The sequence below is a fragment of the Rhipicephalus microplus genome, chromosome 4 (assembly GCF_043290135.1).
Source record: "Rhipicephalus microplus isolate Deutch F79 chromosome 4, USDA_Rmic, whole genome shotgun sequence".
Classification (NCBI taxonomy): domain Eukaryota; kingdom Metazoa; phylum Arthropoda; class Arachnida; order Ixodida; family Ixodidae; genus Rhipicephalus; species Rhipicephalus microplus.
In genome coordinates, this window is record NC_134703.1 from 141,851,766 (window position 1) to 141,879,191 (window position 27,426).

Genomic DNA, 27,426 nt, shown 5'->3' on the forward strand with positions numbered 1-27,426 from the left:
GCATACGATGCCACACTAAACCTTTGAAACAACTAGAAAAATGACACATTTTCTCGGTTTTTACCTTACGAAAATTTTCGCACTCATGATTAAACTAATTCGAAGCTAACTTTTAGCCTTTGGCTCGGCGGTTTCCCTTCTGAACAATTTACACCACCTCACGTAACTTGCAAAAATTATGACTAAAGTCTACATCTGCAAAGCCACACTAAGTAACCATACTTAGCACGCACGTGCAACAATTCTTCAAACTGACCGCCCCCCTTTTCTCAATTACATTCGCTTGAATCGCACACGATGGGGTCGCGTTCCCGGCGGCTTTCCAGCACGCCAGAGGTTACGAAAAGCACGAACGCCAGGCTGTGTCCTGCTGTCACGCCTCATTCTGCATTTTGGCCGGGTCCCATCAGGAATGTGCAAGGGACGCCAGAAACAAGGGGGAAGCCTGGGTAATAGTGTCTTTGTGGTCGCCCCCACGCAGTACTTAGCCGTTGTGCCTTTTCGACTTTGAACCTTCGGGGAAGGCCGCTTTCCCGAAGTCGTCAATATGAACCGCGCGTTTCGTTTGGGTGACGCACCTCTCTTTCCCCCTCCACACCTGGCTCGCCGTTTGTGCCTCCATGAACGCCACCATTGACGTTTCTTGAAACGGATTAACGGCCTAGCCTTTCGTCTCCGTCGGGACGGAGTGGGACCAGCCCTAGGTTCACGCAGTGTGGTACGCTTCCTCTTCTTTCTTTTTCGGTGATGTTTGCGTACCTCCTTTCCCTCGATGCCATCATCATGTCGCTTCGGGACCTCAAAGGTTGGGAAGCTCGTTGGAGCTGGTGCTAGGTCTTCCCTCCCGATAATGCTTTTTGAACTCTGTGTCACGACAGACTGTCGGGCCAAATTAGCTTTGTCAACACCGATGAAGCCATCAACTGGGCCCTCTCCGACGGCATCGCTGCATTCCTGAAGCGTCGCGTCCTCGCTCTGATTCGCCACTGTGCTAATCATGCCTACATTTGACGATGTCGAAACGTACTCTTGAGGCACGAAGGAGGTTTCCAGCATCTTACTGGGCCCATTAGGGCTGCTGGCACTCTCCTCATTCACGCAAGGAGCGTCTTTCGACATCGTCTCTACCTCCAGACCGGCCAAGGCCTCGTTCTCAGCATACTCTTTCTTGATGCCTTCTAGAATACGCGGGCCCTTTTTTGGCGCGATCTCTTGTTCTAGCACTTCCTGCCACACTTTAACGCTCATCGCTTTCCGACGCGCCTCGCTTTCAGACTGTTGTCTTTCTGTATCGCGCTTTCTTTCAGACTCTTGTCTGAGCTGCTCTTCTTTTGTCCAGACAGACGTTCCGAATATGCGGAGCATCTCTGCCTTAACTACCTCGTTGTTCGCGTTCTGCTGACTGAGTCGCGCAACAGCTTCATTTGCCTCGCAAGGCAGAACCGTGAGTAGCCCTTGACACCATGTGTCTCGCTCAAATGACAGTTCCTCGCCGGCATCGCCGTGCTCACTGCTGGATCGGCTCACCCTGCTACCCTTACTGAGGCGAATCTTTAATTGCAGTAACTGCACTTCCCATTCTCCGGCTTCCCTAGCCGCTTCCCTTGCCGCTTCTCTCTCCTTTTCTTCGCGTTCTCTCTCTCTTTCTTTTTCCCTTTCCTCCCGGGCCAGTGCCCGCTCTTCTCTGGCTAACGCCTGTTCCTGCTGCTCCTCAACCTATTGCCTCAGTTCGGCGCCCTCGAGGCCTAACTGTTTACCGTGCGGGATCCACTTATCCAAATTCATACACTCCATACTGCAAACTGTCACTATAATGCCACTATAAAACCAGCGCAATCTTATGCAGGCTGCATCCGCTTCAACTGTGCGGCTCTATCACCACGCTGTCCGCACGGTTCTCATTCACCCCTCACTGTCTTACTCTTGTACGGAACATCCTGTCTCGCGGACGCCAGTTTTGTTACAAGCTGCCATCTAGCGTCGCCAGCGCGAAGTCGGCGACGGGAATGACAGCAGGTTGGTTCGTTCCGTACGCAAGCAGAGACAATGAAGAGATCAGAGACGTCAGAAAACAAAACAAACTTTACTCTAGTGATATTGCAGCACACGGGATCTAATACAACACTTCAATACAACTAACAAAATACATCGACACTTGATACAACTAAAGAAATATATACCAGAAACAATAAATCAGCTTACGAGAGAGAACTATAAAAAACTACACAAACTAACAAGAATATAACGACGGAGGAGAACGTTCGAAGATATAAACAGGTGAAGGCATACGTGTGATGACCGGCAGCGTTGTGTCCCCGACGATCGGATGCGAGAAGTCGAAGAGAGTTCCGGTACGACTGCGATGTCGGCGGTGTTGCAACGCTGGTGGCTCCGGGAGGCTAGGGCTTGCAGGTGACTTCGAGCAGGTTGAGCTAACTCGAGGAGAAGTCCCGATGTCTACGTTGCAGACGTTAATATCGCGTCAAAACTAGACGAACGGCTAAGTTTAGGTGGCCAGCCGATACAGAGCCACACTAAAAACTTCTAGAAGAGATGCTTGTTGATCTCTTTCTACACCATCTTGGTCATCGACTAGTCTGCCTAGCAGGGCGAAATCCTGCGCTTAAATCCCCCTCGTGTCTCCTCGCTCTCTTCCTTGTGGACAAGAGACCTCTACCTGGGTCCAATCATGCGTGTTTAATTGATGGAAAACACCGCCTCAAAAAATATTTTGACCTCACCCCTTTTTAACTGGGAGAGGGCCCTCAACTAGCGAGAGTGACAACCTGTCGGGTTGTTGTCATAAGGCTTGGCCACCAGAGCGTTTCGGTCAAACAGTCAAACGTTTCGCTCTCAGCCGGTGCGTCTTGTAGTCTAATCCTTGTTCGGGGTATACCGCGGCCTTCTACGACCTTGCAGACGCCGGCGCAGTTACAAAAGGGTCGACTGTCGGCGGCGACGTTCTAAGAAGAGCACCCTATTCTGCCCTTCTCGGCTTCCTTTCATGCGCCGCCGTTCTCACGGTCAGTCGGGGAGTACGGCACTCGTTAATTGCCGTGACGCGGTGTCGCCAAAAATGGCCGTCCGTGACAGTGTTGCAGCCACAATTACAAGAGTGATGTTTCCTTTTTTTCTCAATCACTGCAGCTTAAGATGGACGACGAGTACGTGTCATGGATGAAACTAGGAGCGTCCGCCAATTTCGGCCAGATCTATCTACGCGAGTACGACCCACAGCTGAACGCTTCGGGGCTGACAGATCACATCATGAAGATCGAACAAAAGTGTACGTGTTTTTCTTGCCGAACACTCTGCAGGACACTTCAGCATAGTTTAGTGAAAAGGGAAGACTTGCATGCTAGGTATATATTATACATCAACGCGATATCTCAGAAAATGACCTGGCCGTGACTAGGTATGCGTCGAAAGATAACCTTATACTTTCTGTGGAGCCTACACCCATTTGACAGTGACTTTGCTAACCAAGAAAGATCGTACTGCATGCCAGGTATAAAACGACCTGCTATAATGACGTAAGAATTTATCAGCTACATTACGCGTGTCACTTACATGCTATGCTATAGATACAGATATACAAAATAATATACGCTTGTGTGGACCTTTAATGCGTAGCGTCTTGTCTTCAAATTATTATATGGTGTTTCAGGTGATGAATACAATAGGGGAGTGTTCCAGATATTTCTGATACTCTCGCATAGAAATTTTGTGAAATCACGCAGTTCACGATCTTCACGCAAGCAGACTGTGCCGTAAAGCAACCGCTGAAGTTATAAGATCGAGCCCGCATTCTTCGATTCTGCAGTGGAGCGCTGTAGCCAATGTACCACCTCACCACTTGTCCTGTATTTTACTAAAGCGCTGCCTTTCACGACAATAATTAAGTATAATGCGAATATGTTCCAAGTTCCTAAATGGGCTATTTTAGCGCACTCTTCCACAGGACGTGTAAGATGCAAGAAGGAAGAGATTTTGAAATATTAGTTGGCCTAGCATGTGCGCGCATTGGAGAAAATATTTGACTATTGCTGAACGACGAATCACAATAGTTCCCGCTGAAGGAAATCTTCCTCTTCTGTTTCTATTTCAGTGCTACCCTTGGTCCGCATGTTGGAAGCAACATCGAGCGATGCTGTCGTCTCCACAACTGTTGGTGAATTTGGAACATTAACGGGAGCGTTCATTGACAAGGGTGAGCCTTTTACTTACCCATCGCCTAACAACCTGCCTGTACTTCGTGTGCTCTCGATGCAAGAAAGATGGCACCGCGTGAAGGTGGCCAATGGGCTTAATTATTTTATATAATGAATGACGTTTTGCTTCGGCGTCTGCCTATTTTTCATCTTTAACACTCCTTCCATATTGCGCCCTGGGTGGAACTTGAGCGGCGGTTCTGAGCCTAATGAGTATACAGCGGGCATGTGCATCTGTAAGGTTATCTTCAATAAATCAATATAATGCGATAGGTAGTTACTGGGCCTGTTCTAGAACTATTGTGACGTTAAGTACTTAAACAAGTTGACGTCGGGCTTGATTTCTTTGTAATGTGCTTTTAAAGCAAACGTTCTTTTGAAATGACAAGAATCTTGACAACACGTGACTAAATAGAGCCCCCTAACGAAAGTAAAGGGAAAAAAACGTATTCACACATTACACGCGCTTCTCACAACACCGATGTCCTTCACAAGAGCGTGATTCGGAAAAGTCAGCACGTTCATACGCATGTAACATTTTACCGACGTTGTTGAGTGTCCTGGAATCGCCCTTAACATCATTCTCACGGACAACGATCACTGACATAGGAGTGAGTTTCTATACAGTTCTTGCGTTTACTTGTACAACAAACAAATTCTTCAAGAAGCACGTGCCGTAACGTTCTACAAGGGTAATTTTGTTAACGCACGTAGTCGGATCAACGTTGTTTTAGATGCGCAGCAGCTTATGGTCGAGCTAAATCCGGTGTGCGTGTCCATCCTTACTGCACGTGCGCAACAGCGGCCCAAGCACAGCCAGAACACACTCACGTCGTACTAGCACGTTTGGACCTGTGTAAAGGGCTGGGTAAGACGCTGTGAGCCTGTAGCCTGTCCCCCTTACACTCCCTCAGCAATCATGTGATGACGTCGGCGAACGATATTCTGCCAACGCACGACGAACCAGCGCATTGTATCCTAATCAGAACGCGCTGACAGGCGCTAGCGCGTATGGGCCCGAGTAAGTCGCTGTGTAAAAAGCTCTGGCCTCTGCCCCTTACACTCTCTCGTCAATCACGTGATAGCGTCGGGTAACGATATTCTGCAGGCGCACGACGAACGCACGCGCTGCCGTTTGCCGTGGCGATGAACCCGCGTGGCGTGCTCCGACAAAAGTTCGAGACGAGTAACAGCAGCATAAACTACAGTGAACTTATGGTGTGCTCCGCTTAGAAAGAATACGCGTTCACATCGGGCAAGGTGCCCGTTGTTAACGGAACTTGTTTCCCTCTACTTATGGTTCCCTCTAGAGAAGTATGGTGCATCTTTTTTATAACAGTATAACATGCATGCACCCGTGTTTCAGCTGAATGGCTGAGGCTAGTCGTGCAGTACACAGGTGGCACGTACAGCAGCGGCGACATGTTCGTCGTGTGGGCGAACTCGACGGAGGTGGTCAAGCTGCTCTTCGCCAATGTCAGCATCGACGACGCATGGCTCGTCCTGTCCTGGAACCTGATTCGCCAGCTTCTGCCACTCTCCAGCGGACGCCTGATGGCGAAAGCGAACAATGACGACTTCCGCGATACCTGCTTCAGGACTGTGCTCGGCATCATGGAAATGGCTGTCATGAGCAGCTATATCCGCCGCTGTGAGTGCGTTAAACCCTCAAACACCAACAATCTTGTTAAACGAGTTTCCAGGCCATCGCTTGCTAACAGCGCCAGAGCAAAACGAAAGATAGTCGGGAGATTGTAAAAAAAAGGATGGAACGGGATTCGTACCAGGGCCCTCTGTTTGTCAGCCACAGAGCCATGCCGGTGTTCGACGCTCCGTTAAAAAAGAAGAGTTGCATACTGGCTTTATGTCGGAAAGGAACCACCATATCATATGTGTAATGTAGCAAGTCATAAGAGTAAAATTGTAACCGGACGTCACACAATGCGAATTCTCTATCGAGTGGGTAGCTTTATGCCCCCTACGCATTACAAAGGGCTCAGCCAACTTTTTTATCGCCATCAGCCTCAGCATCAACAAAGTGCTCATAATACCTCACAGCTGTGTAGCGGGTACCCCGCTTCTTTGCATAATAAAGAATGATAGCAGATTAGATGCCTCTCGATCAAGGAATACTTTGCAATAGTTATGCTTTATAGCGTAGTGCTTACCTCGCAAGTGTGCTTGGATTAGTTGCCAGAGAATTCATAATGACAACACACTTGCACGAGCGGCTGTAGAATGCGATGTAGCATATCGCACAAGACTTGTGTGCGTGTCTGCTCGCCCTCTCTCTCTTTACCCTTCTTTCAATCTCCCCCATCCTTTTCCCTGTACAAGGTAGCTTACCGGTTATGCCAAACTGGTTAACGTCCCTGCCTTTCGTCGCCCTCCTTTTCCTTCCTTCCTTGCTAGGGAATCACGTAAGCATTTGAAATATAGCGTGGTAAGAGCGTGAAGGAACAACCGGGCGTCACACAATGTGAACTTCGAACTATAGAAAGTAGTTTGAAGCCAGCAACCCATTACGAAAGGCTCAGCCATAATCGTTCATCGTCAGCTGCCACCGCATGAACAAAATGCAGATATTGCCTTGTCTAGCGGCTACCTCGCTCCTTTACGGAATAACGAATAATGGCGTAGATGGAGCTTGAAAACTTCACAAAAGTGACGGTTTATCGCGTAGTGGATACCTAGCATACGTACTTGTAGTAGTAGCCCTAAGAGAGTTCACAACGGGCTCTGAAAGGCCGTTCTTTCAGTTTTCGCTGTGACTATGCTGCATCTTCAGCAGAGACTTGAAGTTTTTTTCGGCTGTGGGCGTCTTGAAATAAAATATTGTATCACTAATTCAGTAGACTGAGGCTCTTGACATATTTATATCGATTGGTCAAAAAATGCTGATATCTAGTATAAAAGTTCAGAGACATTTTAGAAAAATTTCAGATCAATATAGCAGTGCCCGAATATTAGATTTGACGATAGTTATAGCGCTAGAACAAAACGACGACACAGAGACAAGAAGGACATGAAGTACACTAGCACTCATGTCTTTCGTGTCCTTCTTGTCTCTGTTTTGTTGTTTTGTTCTGGCGCTATAACTATAGTCATACCATACCAACTTGCCCAAGCTGCCACACTTCTAAATTAGCATGACATCACGAATTTCGGCTGATTTGCAGGCGTGTGGCTCATCCTAGCAGTTTGATGATCACAAAATCTTTCTCGCGTGATTGTTCGCAATAACTACTGCAGACACAAGAACTTCCTTATGTTTAAGCAATTAACTAGCCATGATTAGGCGCCGGTAAAACACATTAGGTGATGACGAGTTTCTGCCTGATGTTTCAGGTGGCATTATTGCAAGATTTGGTGTTTTTTTTCCAGACTGTGATACCATCCAAAAGGATGAGACTACAGAGACGACAAGATAAGCTCTCGTATGTAGCGAGCTACTTTGCGTTGGCTGGGAACAATAATCTCTTTTACATAGGCTGTAAATGTGGATGACCCCACCCCTGAGGCAGCGGCGTCGGCTTGTGCCTTCCGTGCAATACTCGAGAAAGAAGGGGCTCTCTCTTTTTGTGAGAAATGCGGTTGGTACAACATTAGGAGTGTGTGGCATATCCTTCTGACACGCGGCTGCATATATAGGCAGCGCTAGAAGAAATACATAAGAACGAAAACAAGGCACAAAGTGCGCTTTACTCACAACAAAAGTTTCTACTGAAAAGCGCCCCTTGTATACATGTGCTGTCTTCTTCTAACTTCGTATTCGTTCTAGCGCTGCTTCTTGTATATCGCTATGTATGTTTTCCATGAATGTTTTCTATGAACTATTTCCATGGTTTAGGAGGCTATCAGATGCCGGCCTTTGGTGATTTCGCTTACTACGGTCAGTTGCTTCTCGTTTGCCACGGCTTTCTCGCATTTGCAGTGGTCCCACCAGCGGTACTCTCCTCGGCGACTGCGATGGCTGTCAATCTGAAGGCAGTTCTACGTGATAAGCTCCTCAGTGCACGCTGGATGGAAGGCTGGATGCAAAGCAATGGCATCAACAAGGCCTCCAATATGGGCCTCGTCGTAGGCTATCCCAAGGACGCCGACACAGTAGCTCAAAGGGAAGCGTTCTACGGTGAGCCAAGTCATTGGGCGTTCTGTGTCTGCAGCATAAATGTTTAGTACTTTCTCGATTTATGTCCTCAAAATTTTTTGTCTATATCACCCCTTTCTACTGAACAATGCTTGAACACTGTTCTTTTAGTTAACCAAGACTTAGAATCAATTAGATACCGTACATACTTGAGAGGTTTGGAAGTTCTAGTCATTGAATTATCCGAAGATTGAGGGTTGGCTACCACAAAATTTCGGAACGTTTGGTTTTCGAGTGGTTGTGTAGACTGGAACAAGGCGACTGCCATGCGTGGCACCATAATGGCACTGCGTGTCACATCTGTCGCAACCTCGACGAAGCAACATCCCTGGGTGGCCGTGTGAGCGAACGGTGTACCCGCAGGAAACGCGAGACTTCCGAAACTGGGTCATTCGAAGAGTGTGTTTCGCGTAAACTTTTTTTAGCCAGGACATTGGCGCTCCTTTTATTGGAACATCATTATTGCAACATCAAGAACACTTCGCTCAAGCAAGTCAACAAAATATACAAATGAACACATTTGACAGAGATCTGTCTGGCTGGGTAAAATTATGTATATATAGTATGATGAGTTCTAAGCTCTTGTAGTTACTTTGTACATTGTACCACTTACTTACCTCAATCATTTGTTCCCGTTATCCTGCATGTTACGAAGGGTCGAGTTTGGACTCCCTGTTTACGTAAACAGTGGTTTAAAACCCACGTGAGCTGGCGGGCAGCAGATATAAACTTTAGTCTGGCATGAGCCAGGACAGGGAAGTAAGTGGAAAGGGGGGATGTTTGTAAGCGTTAGTGTCCATTAACCTAACGCGGCCAACAACAACAACAACAATAATAATAATAATAATAATAACAATAATAATAATAATAATAATAATAATAATAATAATAATAATAATACGTTATATTTCACGTCCTGAAGTAATGATGGGATTTTGAGGGAGGCTATGTGGAGCGCTCCCGATAGTTCGACCGTCTGGTATTCTTTAACGTGAATTGACATGACTCAGTACGCCCGTCTCTAGCTTCCCGCCTCCATCGAAATGCGATCGCCGCGAACGGAATCCAACCCACGACCTTCGAGACAGCAGCTGAGCACCGTTGCCGCTACACCACGCACCACGGCGGACAACCTGACTTGAAGGAACGCGTTTCCTGCACCCCATGTATATATAACTTCCAATGGGGATTTGCCGTCAGTAATCGAAACAAATATCGACGCTGGTACCCATAATGACTCGCATCTGGGCGCCGATCCTGAAATGTGCATATTTTGTTCCACTGTCATGCCTGAACGCATTGTGACCATATGTGTCGTTTCCCGGAAAGAAATGCCTGGCACCAATCCCATATCTGTAGCTTACCCAAACAAAGCCTTGTTGCAGTAGCACGGGAAACCGAGTAGTTGGTAATGCGTTGTTATCATTATAAACACACGGGCATGGCTGAGAAAACGACATATTAAGTGGGCTCCGCTGCAGGAATTACGCTTGCTGTTTTCATCGCTTCTTCTCGGACTGTGGAAAGCACCGAAGCATGCCGAAGTGGTTGTGGTGCAGTGCTTTGTAATGTGTGTTTTGAAAAACTGATTATCGATTTTGAGTACCTTGGTGCTCAACTAAGAAAAAGCACTGAGCCGTCACAATGTGTTTAAAAACTTGGCAGATCGCACGTACAGTGGGAGTCGATGATATGTCAAGCACGAATGAAAAAGGTTGATATATCACTTTAAATTCAGCACAATGTTACAAGGTTGAGTTAAATGATGCCATACATGATTTATGTGTCATGATTATCATGCTTGGAAGTGTCGTTTACCTTCGTCATTTATTGAAGTCACGTTATACCAAATTTAGTATATATGGGGCTAGCGAAATGGCCGCAAGCACGCTATGAGCGTAGTACATTTTCATGTTCTTACATGACACGCTTGTCAGGATTATTTTGTTTGCACAAGTCATATACTTTCATCATCCACAGACATCGCGTGACACCAAATTTGGCATATGCAGAACTAGCAAAACGGCCGCGAGCGCATAATGAAGGGCCAAATACACTTCACCGTAGCGTTGACGCGTGCGCACGCTGGGCACATCGACGCTACATTAGCAAAACACGTGCACTCAATGGTCTGACGCCAGGTGCGACTGGCGCGACCAGTGTCCGGTGGTGCTGGTGCGGCCTGACGGCAACCGGTGCGAAATGCGACATGCTGCATTTCGCGCCGGTACGTTACCCAGACAACACTGCGTCTCCCACTTTTCGTGACGGAGGCTGAAACGCGCATGCGTCAAAGCAACGCAGTGCGGCGCGGGCCTGCGAGTATATGGCAGGACCGGTGCCTGGCGTGGTGGCAACGTCGGCGTGACGCGACGAAATGAACGCCGGTGAGCAGGCGCACCGCGTCACTACGAAATGTCGCCTTGACTGTGGTATGTAGTCATGTTCTCACGTGACACGCATCTCATGATTATCATGTATGCGCCAGTCACATACCTTCGTCATCCATTGACGTCACGTAATACCAAATTTGCCATATGTGAAGCTAGCCAAACAGCCGCGAGTGCGTCATGAGTGTGGCATGTAGTCATGTTGTTACATGACACGCATGTTTTGATTATTATGTTTGAATGTGTCACTTACGTATGTCGTGCGTTCGCGTCGCGTTACACCGAGTTTGGTACATGTATAGCTATTAAAACGGCGGTGAGCGCGTCATGAGCGCGGCATGTAGTCATGTTGCTACACGACACGCATGTCTAGATTTTCATGTTAGGGTCTGCCGCTTGTCTTCGAAATGCAATCATATCATACCGTACCAGTTTTGCAACATGACATAAGAAGAAATCCACCGCAAAAGTTGCAGCAACACGAAACGTAAATCATGACATTCATGAAATACATATCATGATTTTCTTGTTATGACTAGTCAAATATATTCTTTATACAGTGATGTTGTGCCATACTAAGTTTGGTATCGATACCATTATCGGAACGGTCAGGAAAGCTAAAAGTCGTAGGCGGCTAGATAGACAGACAGACAGATAGATAGATAGATAGATAGATAGATAGATAGATAGATAGATAGATAGATAGATAGATAGATAGATAGATAGATAGATAGATAGATAGATAGATAGATAGATAGATAGATAGATAGATAGATAGATAGATAGATAGATAGATAGATAGATAGATAGATAGATAGATAGATAGATAGATTTGTATTGAAATGCTTCATTGGCAGTCAGAATGCTTGGGTTCTATTCCAGCCGAGACCTTGACCTTTATTCTTTGTATTCGTCGGGTTAACTCTACCGATGTCGGGTATTTGTTAACGCTCGCGCGTTGGTCGGACACTTTCTTGCTGGGCTGCGAATAGGCCCCAGTGGCCACTCTTAATACAGTATGTTTCTCTATGGCAACAGCGTGAAGCTAAAAGCGCCCAAATACCTGTGTGTTTAGAAAAAAATGTTACGGCATATTCACGGGGTGAATGATGATGAATGGGCGAAGCTCCGAAGGGATTCATCGGTAAATTGTAAATCTTCTGTGTAATTCGCCCAGTCGATCATCATGTAAAGACGTGAGAAACGCTGTGTGTGTATATACACAAATCAACTTTTATTTGTTCTTAGACGATGGATGGCTTGCGATGTCCCTTGCCTCGCGCGCTCGCACATCGGGATTCTGTCTGCGAGCGCGCGCTGCTGCCGCCTTGCGCTCTCTCCGCTGTGCAGCCTTATCCATCCGGTGACTCCGAGCGCGCGCCAACAGCGAACGGATTTTATTACAGCGCTCCCCCTAGCGAACGTCGCCGCGCTAAATCGAACGATTGCCTTCAACCAATGACACGCGCCATATGTGACATCATTCCTATTTTATAAGATCTCGCGTCTTTCATCAACTACAAGTACCGCTTTCTAGTTTATAACATCTTGCATCTTTTCATCATCAGCTACAAGTACCACCATCTAGTAAACACTACAAGAACTAAACGAGGGGTGGCTACATACAGGAGACGGTACCGCCATCTAGTGAACACTGCAAGAACTAAACGAGAGGTGTCTACATACAGGGGACGGTACCGCTATCTAGTGAACACTGCAAGAACTAAACTAGAGGTGGCTACATACAGGCTACTGGGGACGCACAGCCCACGCCCTAAGGAGCTTCGCCCCTAAAAGTTGATAACTATTTAGAGTATAGGGTACTGTACCATAGAGAAAGAAGAAGACAAGAGCGGACACTCCGCGAAACCTGGCCTCAGGAAGTGCGTCACGACTACGTAACGAACTAGTGCTCCCACCACACGTCAGAGGGCGCAAGCGCAAAAAAAAACACAGTTATAATCAATGCAACAGAATTGTTTTCACAAATTAATAATTACACGCCCAAATTTGGTATGTTCTTTATACATAAAAACGATTTATTCAACACACCTTACGCGATTATTTTTCTTCAGCCGTACTGTCATAAACACCATCTACCCAGCGACAAGCCCATGCATGACTGACAGCGAGAAGCTTTCGTCGCTTTCGTCAACGTCGGCTGCGTCGGCGTTTTCAAGCGTGAGATAACAGGTGAGGCACGTTTTCAAGCGAAGCTTGTTGAATGACATGTTGTTGGTCTTGTTGGGTCATTTTTTCAGAAAACGGTTACGCCTGCGCGAAAAAGACACCATGCAACAAACATAGAAAGATGCACACACACACGTTGCGCTTCGTGTGTGCGAGTTTGTTTCTTACGTGGCGTGTCATTCACGCAGTTGTAACCTTTTTCTGAAGCTTGTAAGGACTGGGAGGTTCGCTAAAAAGAAAGTTTGTGGCTCTATGCGGCGGTTAGACGGGAACATTGTGCAACGTATGCAGTATAGAAAAGGCGGCACGGCGTCAAGCCGAGGCGACGCGTGCTGCGTCTGCCACGGACGCGATCGTCTGTGCGCTGAGCATAGCTGGGCAGCTAGGTCGTAGGCTCGGTGCAAAATATTGAGAAGCGTTTGTTGGGCCTCGCATGCTTCACGACGCATTTCCCGAAGGCTCGGAACACGAATAATTCTTGGTGTGCCGGAGGCAAATCTGGACTAGCCAAGTGGCCATCATCTTCGTTTCTTCGCTAGCCTTGTGCCACTAGTGCAAGCTGCCCACAAATTTTTTTGACGTTTCCAATATAATTTTACCGCACAAATTTCAACTACGATTTTTCTTCCCAATGTACTGCTGATACTGCGTACGCACGAAGGTGTTCTAATGTTCCCAGGCCGCGATACCATTGCATTACAAGGGATAGCGGCCTGGAAACTTCTGAAGATCTTTGTTCGTGGTCTTGACGTATATCTTTGTAAGTCAGAGTTTTATGGGTCAGAGATGTATCACTGGTTTTGTATTGTGCATCGATTAGCTAATCATTCAAAGGGGTTTGCTGGTACACTTATGACGTGCACATATCTTTTTTGTAATTTGACAGCGAAGCATCCACTTACTAACATTTTCAGACCGCGCTGACGCCATGCCGTCCGGCGGTCCAAGCTACGGCAGCTACTGCTGTGTATCGTGGTGCTTCAACAATGGCAGAACCCACAAGAAGCCTGGGACGAGTTTCTTCCGCGTACCACGGGACGGCAGGTGTGTTAAAGCTTTTGTATGGTTTGCATGTCTGTAGGCTTACTGTTCGTACTTGCTAAGTGAGGGTAACAATAAAAAATCACTATTCAAGCACTTCCCCTTTCAGCTGATAGTTCATTGCCAATGCAGGATGAAAGCATGGATGCAGTATGCTGGACGCGATGATCTCCTGAGTAAGCCGGCCAGCCTATTGTACGCAACGTACAGGGTTTGTAGCGACCATTTTACTGCTCAAAGTTTCATGGACCCTGGGCACACAAGGCTTACAAGAATGGCTGTTCCCAGTGTGCAACCAGCTGCACCATGTAAGTGATTGACTGAAACTCAAATATGTGCAATAGCAGCCACTTGTATTGAATCAGTGGCGACAGTTAACCGTGAAGATCTCTGTAGCCGATAGAGAAACCTCACTACAGAAGTAACACTTGGAAAGTCTTAAGTTCTGTGAATTGTGGGCTATTACCTTCCTAACAGCAGCTTTACATTTCTGTCATTTTTTGATGCTCTGGACCTGCGCAACTTGTTTTGAAAGACTTTAAAGGGCTATTTCACGTTATCTTCAAGCCTGAGTGCACATGTACGTATACCTTTCATCAGTGAAAGCTGCCACTGTTGATAATTCCAAAAATCACAAATTACTTGTTTCCTAGTTGGTGCCGTCTCTTTTCTTCCACGTTCGACCAATTTATGCGTTTGAAAGAGCTGTTTAAGCTTCCCCATGCTACAAGCTTTGTAACTTGTACCAACTGCACATATATGCAGGTTCTCTGAGCGTCGCTTCAAGTAGTGACTGTGACATGGCTGCAGAAGCTGCACTGCAAGGTGCGGATGAGCTTCAGTTTGTGTTATTATAAGCCTCTTACTGACACATTGTCGTAATTTCATCTCTTCAGGACCTGCGGTAGAGGCTTCAGAAAGCGGCTCCCACACATTGAGGTGCCCCGATGAACAGGGTGCGTTCAGTGTCGCGATTTCTTTTTTTTTTTACCCAAATTGACTGTTGACCAAACCTCTGCAGGTGGCAGCTCCCTTGTAGCTGGTGAAAGAATTTCTGATGATTTCGTCTTGCCGGAGAAAACCTTAACCAGTCGTTCAGCTGTCACAAAAGGAACTTGTGTGGCCGGTAAGTTGTATGTTCACTTCAACACCAGAGTGGATTGATATAGAGACTTCCGCAGGCCGCTCGCAAGATTGTTCCGACAGCATTGTCCGAGGCACTGAACAAGCTTCACAAGACCCTCCAGAAGACGTCTCCGCCAACAGCTCCACGCCTGAGTGCCTTAGAGAAAATGGTGACTATGCTTTTATTGCAGCAGTTTTTAATGTGCTATTTTATGTTTAGGACATTCTGAGGAAACTATCCTCAAAAGGACACTACGTGTGCACTTACAAAATGTAAGGGTGGGCTCTCAGTGATTTTCATTTTTTTTGTGCATTGTCAACATTGTGAATGGTTTGTTTTTAGGTAGTGGAATCGAAAACTTTGTACCACAGAAAGTTGTGCACCTTGGGTCTGAAAGAGCGAGGAAAGTGCTCGTATGGGATTAGTTGTTCTTCGCTTTTACATCAATTTTTTTGTTTATTGCAGTGCGTTCCTGTGTGCCAGCGACAATGTCTCCATCAATGAAGTACAAGCAAACCATTAAACATCTGCAAGCCAAAGTAGCAGCACAGCGGAAAACTATCAAAAGACTGCAGAGACAGCCTCACCAAGCACCGTCATCGACTACGAAGGCCCTTGAAGTTATCCGACCGCACGTCACCGAGGAGGTTTTTAAACTTCTTTCTGCACATGTTCGCTTGAGGCCCAAATGCAAGGGCAAGCGGTTTCCCGTGTGGTTCAAGAAATTCGCTCTTCACTTAAACTTCCGAGGTCCACGAGCATACCGATTTCTGGCTCCGTATTTTTCTTTGCCCTCCCGGCGTTCATTAAGGAGGTGGCTAGCTAATGTAAAGATGACTCCAGGCATAATTCCAGGAATCCTTTCTTCCATTGCAACAAATACTCAAGCTTGGAATGAACGGGACCGAGTGTGCGCTTTAGTTTTCGACGAAATAGCACTCAAAAAGAATTTGTACTATGATGCTTCAAGAGACGTTGTCCAGGGTTTTACAGATGATGGCACTCATCGCACTTCAACCATCGCTGATCGAGCACTGGTTTTTCTTCTTGTTGGTGTTTCGAGAAAGTGGGTTCAACCGGTTGCTTTTACTATAGGGCACACATCAACACCATCATCTGTTATGCATAACTTGCTGGTGTCACTCATTTTGGAGCTTAGGAGCATTAATATTGCAGTGAAAGCAGTCATTTGTGACCAGGGCAGTTCAAATGTAAGTCTCGCTAACCAACTAAAAGTGACTGTAGCAAAGCCTTTTTTTGAAGTTAATGGTGAGCGGGTATATTACATTTTTGATGTTCCGCATTTAATTAAAACAACGCGCAATAATGTCCAAGCACACAAGTTATACATTGGGGATGACATCGTTAACTGGTCGCACATTGTAAGCCTTTACCAATCCTCACATGAGTTGCGGTTGCGATTGGCTCCAAAGTTGACTGAACGGCACGTTCATCAGAAACCTTTTTCTAATATGAAGGTCAGCAGAGCAACTCAGGTCTTCAGTGCATCAGTTTCGATTGCTATCACGGCAATGGTGTATGCGAAGGTGCTGCCTGCCTCGGCCATCACTACAGCTCAATTTTGTGATCGTATGGACAGGATTTTCGATGCCTTGAACAGCTCGAGTAAAAAAAGAACTTCGCAAAAGCTGCGGCATGCAATCATGAAAAATGATTCAGAGCTGATTGACTTCCTCCGAGGCCAGCTTCCCTGGATTGCATCATGGCAGTTTGTTGGCAGACGTCAACCACAAACCATCGTAGGTTGGCAAATTACAATTCAGGCAATTTGTCAACTATGGGACGACCTCTCCAAAAATTACAATTTTGAATACCTGTTAACACGCAGGCTTCAACAGGATCCTCTGGAGAACATATTTGGCCACATTAGGCAAAAACAGGGTTGCAACACCAACCCCAATGTAGCACAATTTATTTGTGGCCTGAAGCACATCTGCATAAGAAAACTCTTCAAGCTGTCAGAATACGGAAATGTCGAGGATGATGAATGTGACCTCCTCCAGGAACAGCTGTCGCCATTCTCCCTCACCAGTGCGTCTCTTGTGGATAATGAGGAGTGTGCACAGCCACAGCCTGACGACTTTCCCGCTCTAGACGATCTCTCTGAACTTGCGACAAACATTCACTCCCATATTATCGATGACTCCGCTGCATATTATGTAGCTGGTTTTCTCATCAAACACTTCCTTCGGAATGCATGTGACGGTTGCAGTTGCCCACAGTTACTGAAAGACGACAGTGAGACGCTTAAGGGTACCCACCAGTATTTCACAATGCTCAAAGCATACCACGTCCCCAGCAAACTTTTTGGGAATCTCACTGTGCCATCAGAAGCAGCTTTTGCATACGTACAACAACTTGAATCTCGCTTTCTTGCCATAATTGAGGCCACTGCACATCACCTGAAAGTGTGCGATGTTTTGTATCACCATCTGTCAAGTGTTGGCGATTTTCATTTCTGCTCTGCTGGGTGTCGCGCTAAGTTTCTGAAAATGTTTTGCCGGGTTCGTTTATGTTGGCATGTGCGTTTTGTGAACCGAAACTTAGACAGGGTTAGGTTCCAGTCTTCAATCTCGGGCATGCAGCTTGACAAGTTCAAAGGTTAGCAATTAGCGGCGGGTTTACACTAAAGTATTGGAGTTGAGCCGAATCCTGCAATAGCTTTGTTATGTTATTACTTCGTTACAGCAGACTTCATTATGGTCTTATATGCTTATATTCAGTTCAACTGGACTAACCACTCCTTCGTTGCATTCATTGTTTTGGTTACCCGCTATGAGGAGTACAAACACTGTGTATTCGCTCGAAGTGATTTGCATAACCTTAAAAAGAATGTTGGGCATCCTGTCTGTATTTTTTGTAGCAAATACGGGCAAACTGTACACTTTACTGTGGGTCGCTTGGTCACTGTGTATGCTTTATCTCTCCAGCTCAAGTAATATATCGATAACAAAACCGCTTGTTGAAATGTCTTCGAGCGGGTAAGGAACACAGTATGAAGTGGGCACGGTTCATGTTATCACGCTTTTCGTATTTTAGCTTCTCATCAACCTCCTCATCTTGCCCATCAAAATTTTCAAAAGAATACCCAAACTTGTAGTGTTTGATGGGGCTGCGGACGCTGCCATTTTATTTTTATATAGCTTGTGAGTGATAACGTACGATGTAGAGCCTTTGTGAAAAATAATGAGCCAAAGTGGTTTCCTTCTGCTATTTATTAGCCCTGTAATACCGCTCTCGTAGCACCAATTAAAGTCCACAATTCTGGATAAAGTGATGACTACAATCTATTTTAGCTCGCAAGCGTCACAGCAACACCCAAACGCAAATCACTTGGGATCTTAAGTTTTTGATGAAGGCGACGCATAACAAAAGCCACAAGACCTGCCAGTGTTGTAGCATAAAGTTTGTCTTTCACGTAGTGAGCAAGCTGCAAAGCCCTACCTTTCTGAGGACAAGCAGGCATCAAGTCTGCTTTTTTTCATTTTGGACTAGCTGTTCTTAAGCACAGCCAGCACACTGCACCTTTGCCTTTCTGTTATATTGTGTCGTGTGGTTTCTGTGCGCTCTTTTTTTCTATGCATTATTTCAGTTAAGCCCAGGCGTGATTCGCGACTTCATTGCTGTGTATATGTCACTTCTTCCTTCTTCATCAGCATTGTTCGCTCTGTTTTTGCCATAGATCCTTACTTACCCACTGGCCCGGTGTGTCATACTTCACCAGTTTCTCGGCTTCTGCCAACTCTAGCGATGTGTGCGTTGTCTGTGTTCTCTATGTATTTGTTACAATATTTGTTACAATTTATTTGTAAGGCGAGATGCATTTGTTGTCTACCTTTGTCATATTGTGCTTTTTATATTCTCATACTCTACCTTGCCTTTGAATAAAACATTGCGGATGCTCTGTTTCTTTGACTGATATATACATTGATCACTTGTTCCAAAAGAAAAACACAAGCGCGATGAATAAAACGATAGTGAATTATCATTACCTGCATCTCTTTTTTTTATAACTTAATCAAAATAAAAATTACGTCACGACCGATTCGCACGAACCACTGAACAAAACAAAACAGGGAATCGCTAAATCAAAACGACCTACAAAAACTATCCATTTGGGCGATGAATAGTGGTCTGAAATTATGAACTTACGACATAGCCAAACGTCGGTTATGCAAAGTAATTCAAAAGTTGCGCCAGTGAAACCGAAACCGGAAGCGCAAGCCACTTGCTCTCATCAACCACTAGGTGTGCTAGAGTCGATTGGGCCGCTGGGGTCTACGGGAGTGTCCACTCTTCACCTTTTTTATTTCTCTATGACTGTACTATGAGAGAGTAGCAAGCCGTCTCTAAATCTGGCTAGCTAACCGAATCATGTCCGAATGCGATCGCCGAGTACGGCGACAATGGCGCCCTGAATTGTTAACGATTTATTTGTACTCTACTATGGGAGAGCTGAAAGCCGTCCCTAACAGATCTCGAGACGTTAGCACATCGTTTCTTAATATCCAACCGATCAATGGTGTTGCTGAAACCTAATATTCTACAGAGCCCGCGTGCTTGCTCTGGTTATCAAGGAGGTTTAAGTTTGCATGTGCAACGTTACTTTCGGGTTACCTTTAGGTAATGGTATACAATCGTATAACATTAAAACTTCATCCACACCTTTTATTATGAGGTCCTCTCACAGGCTGAAACTGTGCAACAAAATAATTTAAGTACGTAGCACACAGGAGGCCGGCTTGACGTCCAATTAGAGATCTCATGTGGCGTGATCACGCTCTAAATCAAGTAGTTCTTAACAATGACTTCAAATAAATAAACAGAAACTAAAACAAGTAGTTTTAAAAGTGGCTAGGAATAAATTAAAAAATGTAAACTTGCCTAACTAACAAAAAAGGGGGAGCTTGGGGGGCAAGTAAGCTGCCACATTTTTTCAGAAAACTGTCAGGCAATGATCACAAAGAGATAGAAAAAAATGGCGGCATATCCACGGAGTGAATGATGGAGAGTGCGGCGAAGCATTCGTCCGTCTAAGCGTCCGTCTGTGTGATCGTTCATGCGTCTGTTCGTGTGCCCGTCCCTGCGTTCGTTCATGCATCCGCCCCTGCGTCCGTTCATGCGTCCATCCATGCATCTGTCTGTGTGTCCGTTCGTCCATCTATTCAACACTCAAAGTCCCACCATCTCGCATCTTTTTATCATATATTCCCCATGTAGAAGCACCGCCATTCAGTGGACATTCCAAGGACTAAACGAGAGGTGGCACACGCACACTTTCTTATGGCTTGCGCTTCGGGTGTACTTCCCACCTTCAACCACCTTGAGTTCATGGTATATACTAGTTCACTGTATTCATGGCACTGCGGCCCAATGCTCGATAAACCTTTCTAAAACCAAGGAGGTTACGCCCAGCGAGTATAACGTAGCAACCTTTTCCTGTCAGATAGTGCTCAATGTACATGCCAGTGGATGCTAATGTGAAGTGAGAGACAGGAGGATTCAGCTTTTAATTTCTTACGGCTTGCGCTTCGTATCTGCTTCCCCCCTTTAACCTGCAAAGAGCTGTCCTGTCTCCGCTGCTATTCAACGTTGCCATGATGAAGCTCCCGCAAGCATTGGCAGTAGTGGAAGGAATATATCATGCAATATACGCCGATGACACAACAATCTGGATGAATCGGGGCCGTTTAGGAGAAATTGAAGACCGCCTGCAGCAGGCCGCCTCCATTGTGGAGGACTATGTGGCCCACTGTGGGTTGCAGTGCGCTCCATCCAAATCTGAATTCCTGCATATCAGAGAAAACATTAAAGATAGGACGACCCTGAACTTGATGGTATCAGGATCAACAATACGAGAGGTTTCAGAACTACGAATCCTTGGCCTTCTGATTCACAACCGAACAAAAAACATCACCACGCTAGACAAGCTACGGAAAATTGGAAAACAGGTAGGGCACATGATCCGCCGAGTGTCAAACAAGCGTGGGGGGCTACGAGGAAGGGACGCGATTCGGCTCGCCATTGCTTGTGTAACTAGCAGGATTCTATATTCAATACCGTACTTAAGAATGACTAAACACGAAGAGAAGAGAGTCGATGCTATTCTTAGGAAAGTAATTAAGCGCACTTGATTTACCCATCAGCACTTCAAATCAGAAACTCTCTGCATTGGGAGTCTTTAACTCTATACAAGAGCTCCAAGAAGCCCACCTCACAAATCAATATACGCGTCTTACGCAGACGCCTTCCGGGCGGCGCCTACTGGACCGCCTCTTGATCCGGCACGAATGCGAAATCGAAAACTCGGAGCGTATTACTGAACTTTGGAGAACAAAACTCTGGGTGTCCCCGCTTCCCCGCAATATGACCAGGGAGGCGCACCAGGGTAGAAGGCAAGCGCGCGCTGTGGCACTTGAACAACGGCTTGGCTCCCGTCATGGGGTCTATTACGTCGATGTGGCCGGGCCGTCACCTAGGGGATACTACACGGCGGCAGTAATACATCAAGGAACGCAGGTGGACGGCCTCACTTTCAAAGCCACAAGTTCAAGTAAGGCGGAGGAGGTGGCCATTGCACTGGCGGTATCCCATCCAAACTGAAAACAAATAGTTACAGACTCTCGAAGAGCCTGCGAGAGCTATCTTGCAGGAGAAATCTCTTCATTGGCTAATAGACTTTTAAAATTCAGAATCAGGAACCGCGATCCTACCCCAAAACGTCTTATATGGACTCCGGGACATCAGGGTCTACAGGGTAACGAGGCTGCACATGCAACGGCCCGCGTGCTTACTTCGCGGGAAACTCCCCGTTCCCCTGATAGACCTGAACGTCCCACACCTTTAACACGGTTTCGAGAAATCAAAGAATACTACATTGAGCAACGGCGCTTGTATCCTGCACCAGCGAAGGGACTCTCGAAAACGGAGGAGCGCATCCTGCGGCGCCTACAGACAAATACGCTGCTCTGTCCAGCCATACTAAAATATTACGACCCAAAAACAAGTGGGCAGTGCCAGTACTGTGGGGAAGTGGCCAACACTTACCATATGGTCTGGACCTGCCAAATGAACCCAAAATTAACCCCCTTTCCCAACCCCACCAATGAGGACTGGGAGACGACCCTACTCAATAGCTCCACACTAGAGGAACAGCGTACTCTAGTCCAGCGGGCTCGGGTGGCGGCCTCGACTAATGACGTCCCGGACTAGGGATGTCAACCAGCCCGGTGGGGATAAGGGCTATCTGGCACAGCCAGCATCAATAAAGGTTTTTTCCTCCTCCTCCTGTCCTCCCTTTAACCACCTCGAATTCATTCATGGTATATACTAGTTCATTGTATCCATGGTCTTGCGGCTCAACGCTCGCTAAACCTTTCTAAAACTAAGCAGGTTACACCCAGCGAGTATAATGTAGCAACCCTTTCTTGTCCGATAGTGCTTAATGTACATGCCAATGGCTGCTAATGGGGATCGCGGCGTGTGCGTTGACTAAAAGCCGAATGCTCCTGTCTCTCATTCCCCATTAGCAGCCACTGGCATGTACATTGAGCACTATTTTTTATTGTTAAACAACGCCCAGAAGAAATCTCTCACCGGCACCTCCTTGGAAGTCAAATGTTATACGCATTTCGGGTATGTGCCACTGGTGGTTACGTACTACGAGGGATGCACAAGCCACGCCATAAGGAGCTTCGCCCCTAAAATGCCCAAAAAGAACCATGACAATTAGCCTAAAACTAAAACTGCCATAACGTTAAATGGGGCTTAGCTCAGCTATACGCATGAAAAAATTCCACCGGACTTACGTCACAAAAATGCGGCGGCGCTGTCTTGGTAGGATAAAGATGCTCTGCCTACCGCAGTTTCTGCTGTGTTTTCAATGGTGCATGTTCTCACTCAAGCAACGATAAAAAAATGGCAGCATATCCACGGAGTGAATGATGGATGATGGGCGAAGCATCCGTCCATCCATTCGTTCTTGCTTCCGTCCATCCATGCGCGCGTCTGTGTGGCCGTCCGTGGGTCCATCCGCCCGTCCGTGCGTGCGTCTGTTCATGCGTCCGCACGTTCATCTGTGCGTCCGTCCCTGCTTTCGTCCATGCATCCGCTCCTGCGTCCGTCCATGCGTCCATCCGTCCGTGCAGCCATCCGGGCGTCCGTCCATGCATCTGTCTGTGTGTTCGTTCGTCCACCTATTCAACACTCCAAGTACCACAATCTCGCATCTTTTCATCATATATTCCTCATGTTGTGACGACGCGAGATTGACGAGCACACAAAGTGCCTCAAACAAATACGATTTATCGATCGCAGGAAACCGACTGCAACGACTTCTTCGTCTTTTGCCCTCGGCCAAAGACACTCGCGCTGCTTCGTTGTCCTCACCACTGGCACATACGCGCGTCATTATTCCCCCTTTAAAAAAACATCGTCCCGATGTTAAACGTTTGAGAAGCAAGGCGAAACCAAAACTGCACAGTTAGTCACTGAAAGTAAGGCTTCATCCGAAGCACGTGGACAATTTCTGGTGAATGTCTGCGCCGCTTTGAACACTGCACGCCGTCCGGAACAACCTCGTAGTTGACGTCACTAATGCATCGCAAAACCTTGTAGGGTCCGAAGTATCTTCGCAACAGCTTTTGAGAGAGCCCACGCTGACGAACAGGTGTCCAGACCCATACTTTGTCGTCCACGTTGTATACGACGGGTCTGTGCCGGAGGTTGTAATACTTGGCATCGTCGTCTTGCTGTTTGGTGATTCGCAACCTGGCAAGTTGTCTGGGTTCTTCTGCCAGCTGGGTAAGCTCTTCGGCGTCTGTCTCATTGCCATCATTTTCATAAGGGAGCATTGCGTCTAACGTTGTTGTAACCTCGCGTCCGTAAAGGAGACTAAAGGGTGTCTTCCGAGTGGTCTCTTGACGAGCCGCGTTGTACGCGAACGTGACGTAGGGCAAAATGATGTCCCAGTTCTTGTGCTCTACATCTACGTACATGCTTATTATGTCAGCCGGGGTCTTGTTGAGGCGTTCGGTGAGCCCGTTGGTCTGGGGATGATACGCCGTTGTCTTCCTGTGAGCTGTACCACTTAGTCGGAAAATGGTGTCCAAAAGCTCGGCCATGAACGCAGTACCTCTGTCGGTGATGACTATTGCGGGAGCACCGTGTCTTAAGACGATGGCTTCGATGAAAAATTGCGCCGCTTCAGCTGTCGTTGCCCGTGGCAGAGCGCCTGTCTCTGCGTATCGGGTCAGGTAATCCGTGGCGACGATTATCCACCTGTTTCCAGTGGCAGACTTTGGGAAGGGGCCCAGAAAATCCATGCCAATTTGTGCAAACGGTGTCGCCGGTACTCGAACAGGCTGCAGCAGGCCAGCTGGTTTGATGGATGGTGGCTTGCGGCGCTGGTAATCTAGACATGCCTGCACGTAAGTTTTGACAACTTCGGCAAGTCTTGGCCAGTAATAGTTCTGCCTTATCCTCGCCAATGTTCTTGCGTAACCCAAGTGACCAGCGGAAGGTCCGTCGTGACAGGCTTGCAGTACCTCACGGTGAAGCGAAGAAGGAACGACGAGCAAGTAGCTGCTGCCGGTGGGTGAAAAGTTCCTCTTATAAAGAACGTCATTTCGCAAGCAGTACGACGGCAGCCCTCTCGCAAATAACTTCGGAACGCTATTCGCTCGCCTTTGTAGGTAATCTATAAGTAGTAGCAGCTCAGCATCGCCACGCTGCTGTTGAGAAAAGTGGGCAGTGTCCGCAATTCCGAGAAAAGCCGTGTCGTCATCGTCGTTGTCCGAGGATGCCGTCTTAACAGGAGACCGAGAAAGACAGTCGGCATCGGTGTGTCGTATTCCCGACTTGTAGGCAACAGTGAAGTCAAATTCTTGGAGCCGAAGACTCCATCGTGCAAGGTGGCCAGACGGATCTTTCAAGTTGACTAACCAACAGAGAGAGTGGTGATCGCTGATAACGGTGAACGGGCGGCCGTACAAATAAGGACGAAACTTCAGGACTGCCCATACCATTGCAAGACATTCTTTTTCCGTCGTAGTGTAATTAGCTTCAGCTCGGGACAGCGTCCTGCTGGCGTAGGCGATCACGTTTTCGTTGTTGTCCTTCGACTGTACGAGCACTGCTCCAAGACCCACATTACTAGCGTCTGTATGAAGTATTGTCGGCGCGTCTTCATCGAAGTAGGCCAGCACGGGGGGTGTTTGCATTCGCTGACGAAGCTCGTGAAATGCCTGCTGTTGGTCTTCGCCCCATCTGAAGGGGGTATCTTCCCGAGTAAGCTGTGTCAATGGCCATGCGATGCGCGAAAAATTAGCAATAAACCGCCGGTAATAGGCACAGAGTCCTAAAAAACGTCGCACTGATTTTTTCTCTGATGGTGTCGGGAAGTTTGCCACGGCGGCAATATTTTCCGGGTCGGGTCGGATCCCTTGGCTGCTCACGACGTGAACGAGGAATCGAAGTTCGTGGAAGCCGAAGTGGCACTTTTATAGTTTTTGAGTAAGACTGGCCAAGCGTATTGCTTCAAAAACTGCTTCGAGCCTTCGTAAGTGTTCCTCGAAAGTCGCCGAAAAGACAATCGCGTCATCGAGGTACACCAAGCAGGTTTGCCACTTAAGTCCCGACAGAACCGTGTCCATGAGACGCTGGAATGTTGCTGGTGCCGAACACAAACCGAAAGGAAGAACCTGAACTTCATAAAGTCTGTCAGGCGTAACAAAGGCGGTCTTCTCACGATCTCTCTCATCCACTTCAATTTGCCAGTAGCCGCTTTGTAAGCCCATAGACGAAAAGTAGCGTGCGTTTCGTAGTCTATCCAATGAATCGTCAATACGCGGCAGAGGGTAGACGTCCTTTTTTGTGATCTGGTTAAGCTTACGGTAGTCGACGCAGAAACGCAAGCTACCGTCCTTCTTTTTGACGAGTACTAAAGGTGATGCCCAAGGACTGTTAGACGGCCGAATAATACCATCTTCTAGCATCGTTTTCACCTGCTTTTGAATTGCCTCACGCTCCTTTGGGGCGACTCGATAAGGATTTTGCCGGATGGGTCTGGCATCAGAATCCGTGATGATGCGGTGTTTCGTCAGTGCCGTTTGACCAACTCTTGATGTGGATGAGAAGCAGCCGTGGAACTTGTTGATCAGCGTGAGAAGGCGGTCTCGCTCAATGGGAGATAACATCGGACCAACGTCTACAGGTGTCGGTGTAGTGATAGTAGACACTGCTGCTTCCTCCACTAAATGACAATCTTCTGTTTGCGAGAGTTCGTCAAAATAGGCAATAGCCGTGCCTTTAACTATGTGTCGGCGTTCTCTGCTGAACTTTGTCAATAGCAGTTCAGCGCATCCGTCAATAACAGTGATGACAGCCATGGCAACAGAAATGCGGCTAGTGAATGCGAGCTCCTTGATGTGTTCAGCGATGCCAGTACCATTTTGTAATTTGTCACAGTGCACGGATACGAGAGAACAACTTCGTGGCGGCAGTATGACGTCGTCATCGGCGATACGGAAGCGAGGTGGCTGGTGTTCCTTATCTGTAGCAGTCTCCGAGCTTACAGTGAACGTTACGCTTCTGTCACGGATGTCAATCACAGCCCCGTATTCGCGCAAGAAATCCATTCCCAATATGAGCTGTTTACAGCACTCGTGGAGAATGACGAGGGTGGCGACAAAGGTGGAACCAGCAATGAAGAGTCGGGCCGTGCACTTTCCAACCGGTGTCATCAACTGACCTCCTGCAGTTCTTATATTGGGTCCCTGCCATGGAATTTTCACCTTCCTTAGTCTTTCGGCTAGCTGTAGGCTTATTATAGAAAAGTGGGAGCCAGTGTCCACAAGTGCCGTCACTTGGTGGCCGTCAATGTGAACGACGAGGTCCGCGCTGATAACGTCGGTTACGTCGGCAGTTGTCTCATTCGTCGAATTAGTCGTTGCTGTCGTCTTCTTTGGTATCTATGGCTTCGAACTGTCGTTTGTCTGCAATGGGGGCTGTTCGGAATTTCGAATATTGGCAACCCCACCCCCGAGGTCGCTGCGTCTAGTTTCCCGTCGCGGGCTAGGAGACCTGCCCCTGGTGACGTCGGCAAAACTGCGACGATTAGGTGAACTGGGCCGCGCAGGAGATGGAGAACGTGATCTGGGCATTACTGGATTCTGCGGCGGTGTGTTCACGGGGGCGTAATTGTACATGCGTTGATCGTCGTACGCAATGTAATCAGGGTAGCGAGGAAATCTCGAGTACTGAGCGTCGCGATAACGGCAAACTCTGTAGAGGTGCCCA

The 27,426-nt window shown here is 47.2% G+C and overlaps 2 protein-coding genes across 4 annotated transcripts in view; both read left to right on the forward strand.

Moving 5' to 3' along the window:
* Positions 1 to 27,426, forward strand: part of LOC119182263 (neprilysin-1) — a 111,213-nt gene that overhangs the window by 42,670 nt on the left and 41,117 nt on the right. Inside the window, exons 4-7 of the mRNA XM_075891973.1 lie at positions 3,148 to 3,286; positions 4,109 to 4,210; positions 5,578 to 5,862; positions 8,146 to 8,343. Of these exons, the coding sequence (XP_075748088.1) occupies positions 3,148 to 3,286; positions 4,109 to 4,210; positions 5,578 to 5,862; positions 8,146 to 8,343 (724 nt within the window). The remainder of the gene's footprint in view (positions 1 to 3,147; positions 3,287 to 4,108; positions 4,211 to 5,577; positions 5,863 to 8,145; positions 8,344 to 27,426) is intronic.
* LOC142814633 (uncharacterized) lies at positions 12,574 to 19,120 on the forward strand. 3 transcript variants are annotated; one of them, XM_075893694.1, is made up of 8 exons: positions 12,586 to 12,944; positions 13,856 to 13,985; positions 14,115 to 14,290; positions 14,748 to 14,807; positions 14,879 to 14,938; positions 15,004 to 15,108; positions 15,164 to 15,277; positions 15,574 to 19,120. In XM_075893694.1, exons 2-8 carry the CDS (start codon positions 13,870 to 13,872, stop codon positions 17,733 to 17,735), a joined length of 2,793 nt encoding a protein of 930 aa, XP_075749809.1. In that variant the 5' UTR covers positions 12,586 to 12,944; positions 13,856 to 13,869; the 3' UTR covers positions 17,736 to 19,120. The 3 variants fall into 3 exon arrangements, with proteins under 3 accessions (XP_075749810.1, XP_075749809.1, XP_075749808.1); XM_075893693.1 differs by having other exon boundaries at positions 12,586 to 13,985; XM_075893695.1 differs by having other exon boundaries at positions 12,574 to 13,985; positions 15,004 to 15,277; positions 15,574 to 15,608.

Bases quoted from the DNA above. Each gene is read 5' to 3' on its own strand.
- LOC142814633 (XM_075893693.1), top strand. From the start codon at position 13,870: ATGCCGTCCGGCGGTCCAAGCTACGGCAGCTACTGCTGTGTATCGTGG. The intron at 13,986-14,114 runs GTGTGTTAAAGC...TTGCCAATGCAG, and splicing joins CGCGTACCACGGGACGGCAG to GATGAAAGCATGGATGCAGT. The intron at 15,109-15,163 runs GTAAGTTGTATG...AGACTTCCGCAG, and splicing joins AAAAGGAACTTGTGTGGCCG to GCCGCTCGCAAGATTGTTCC.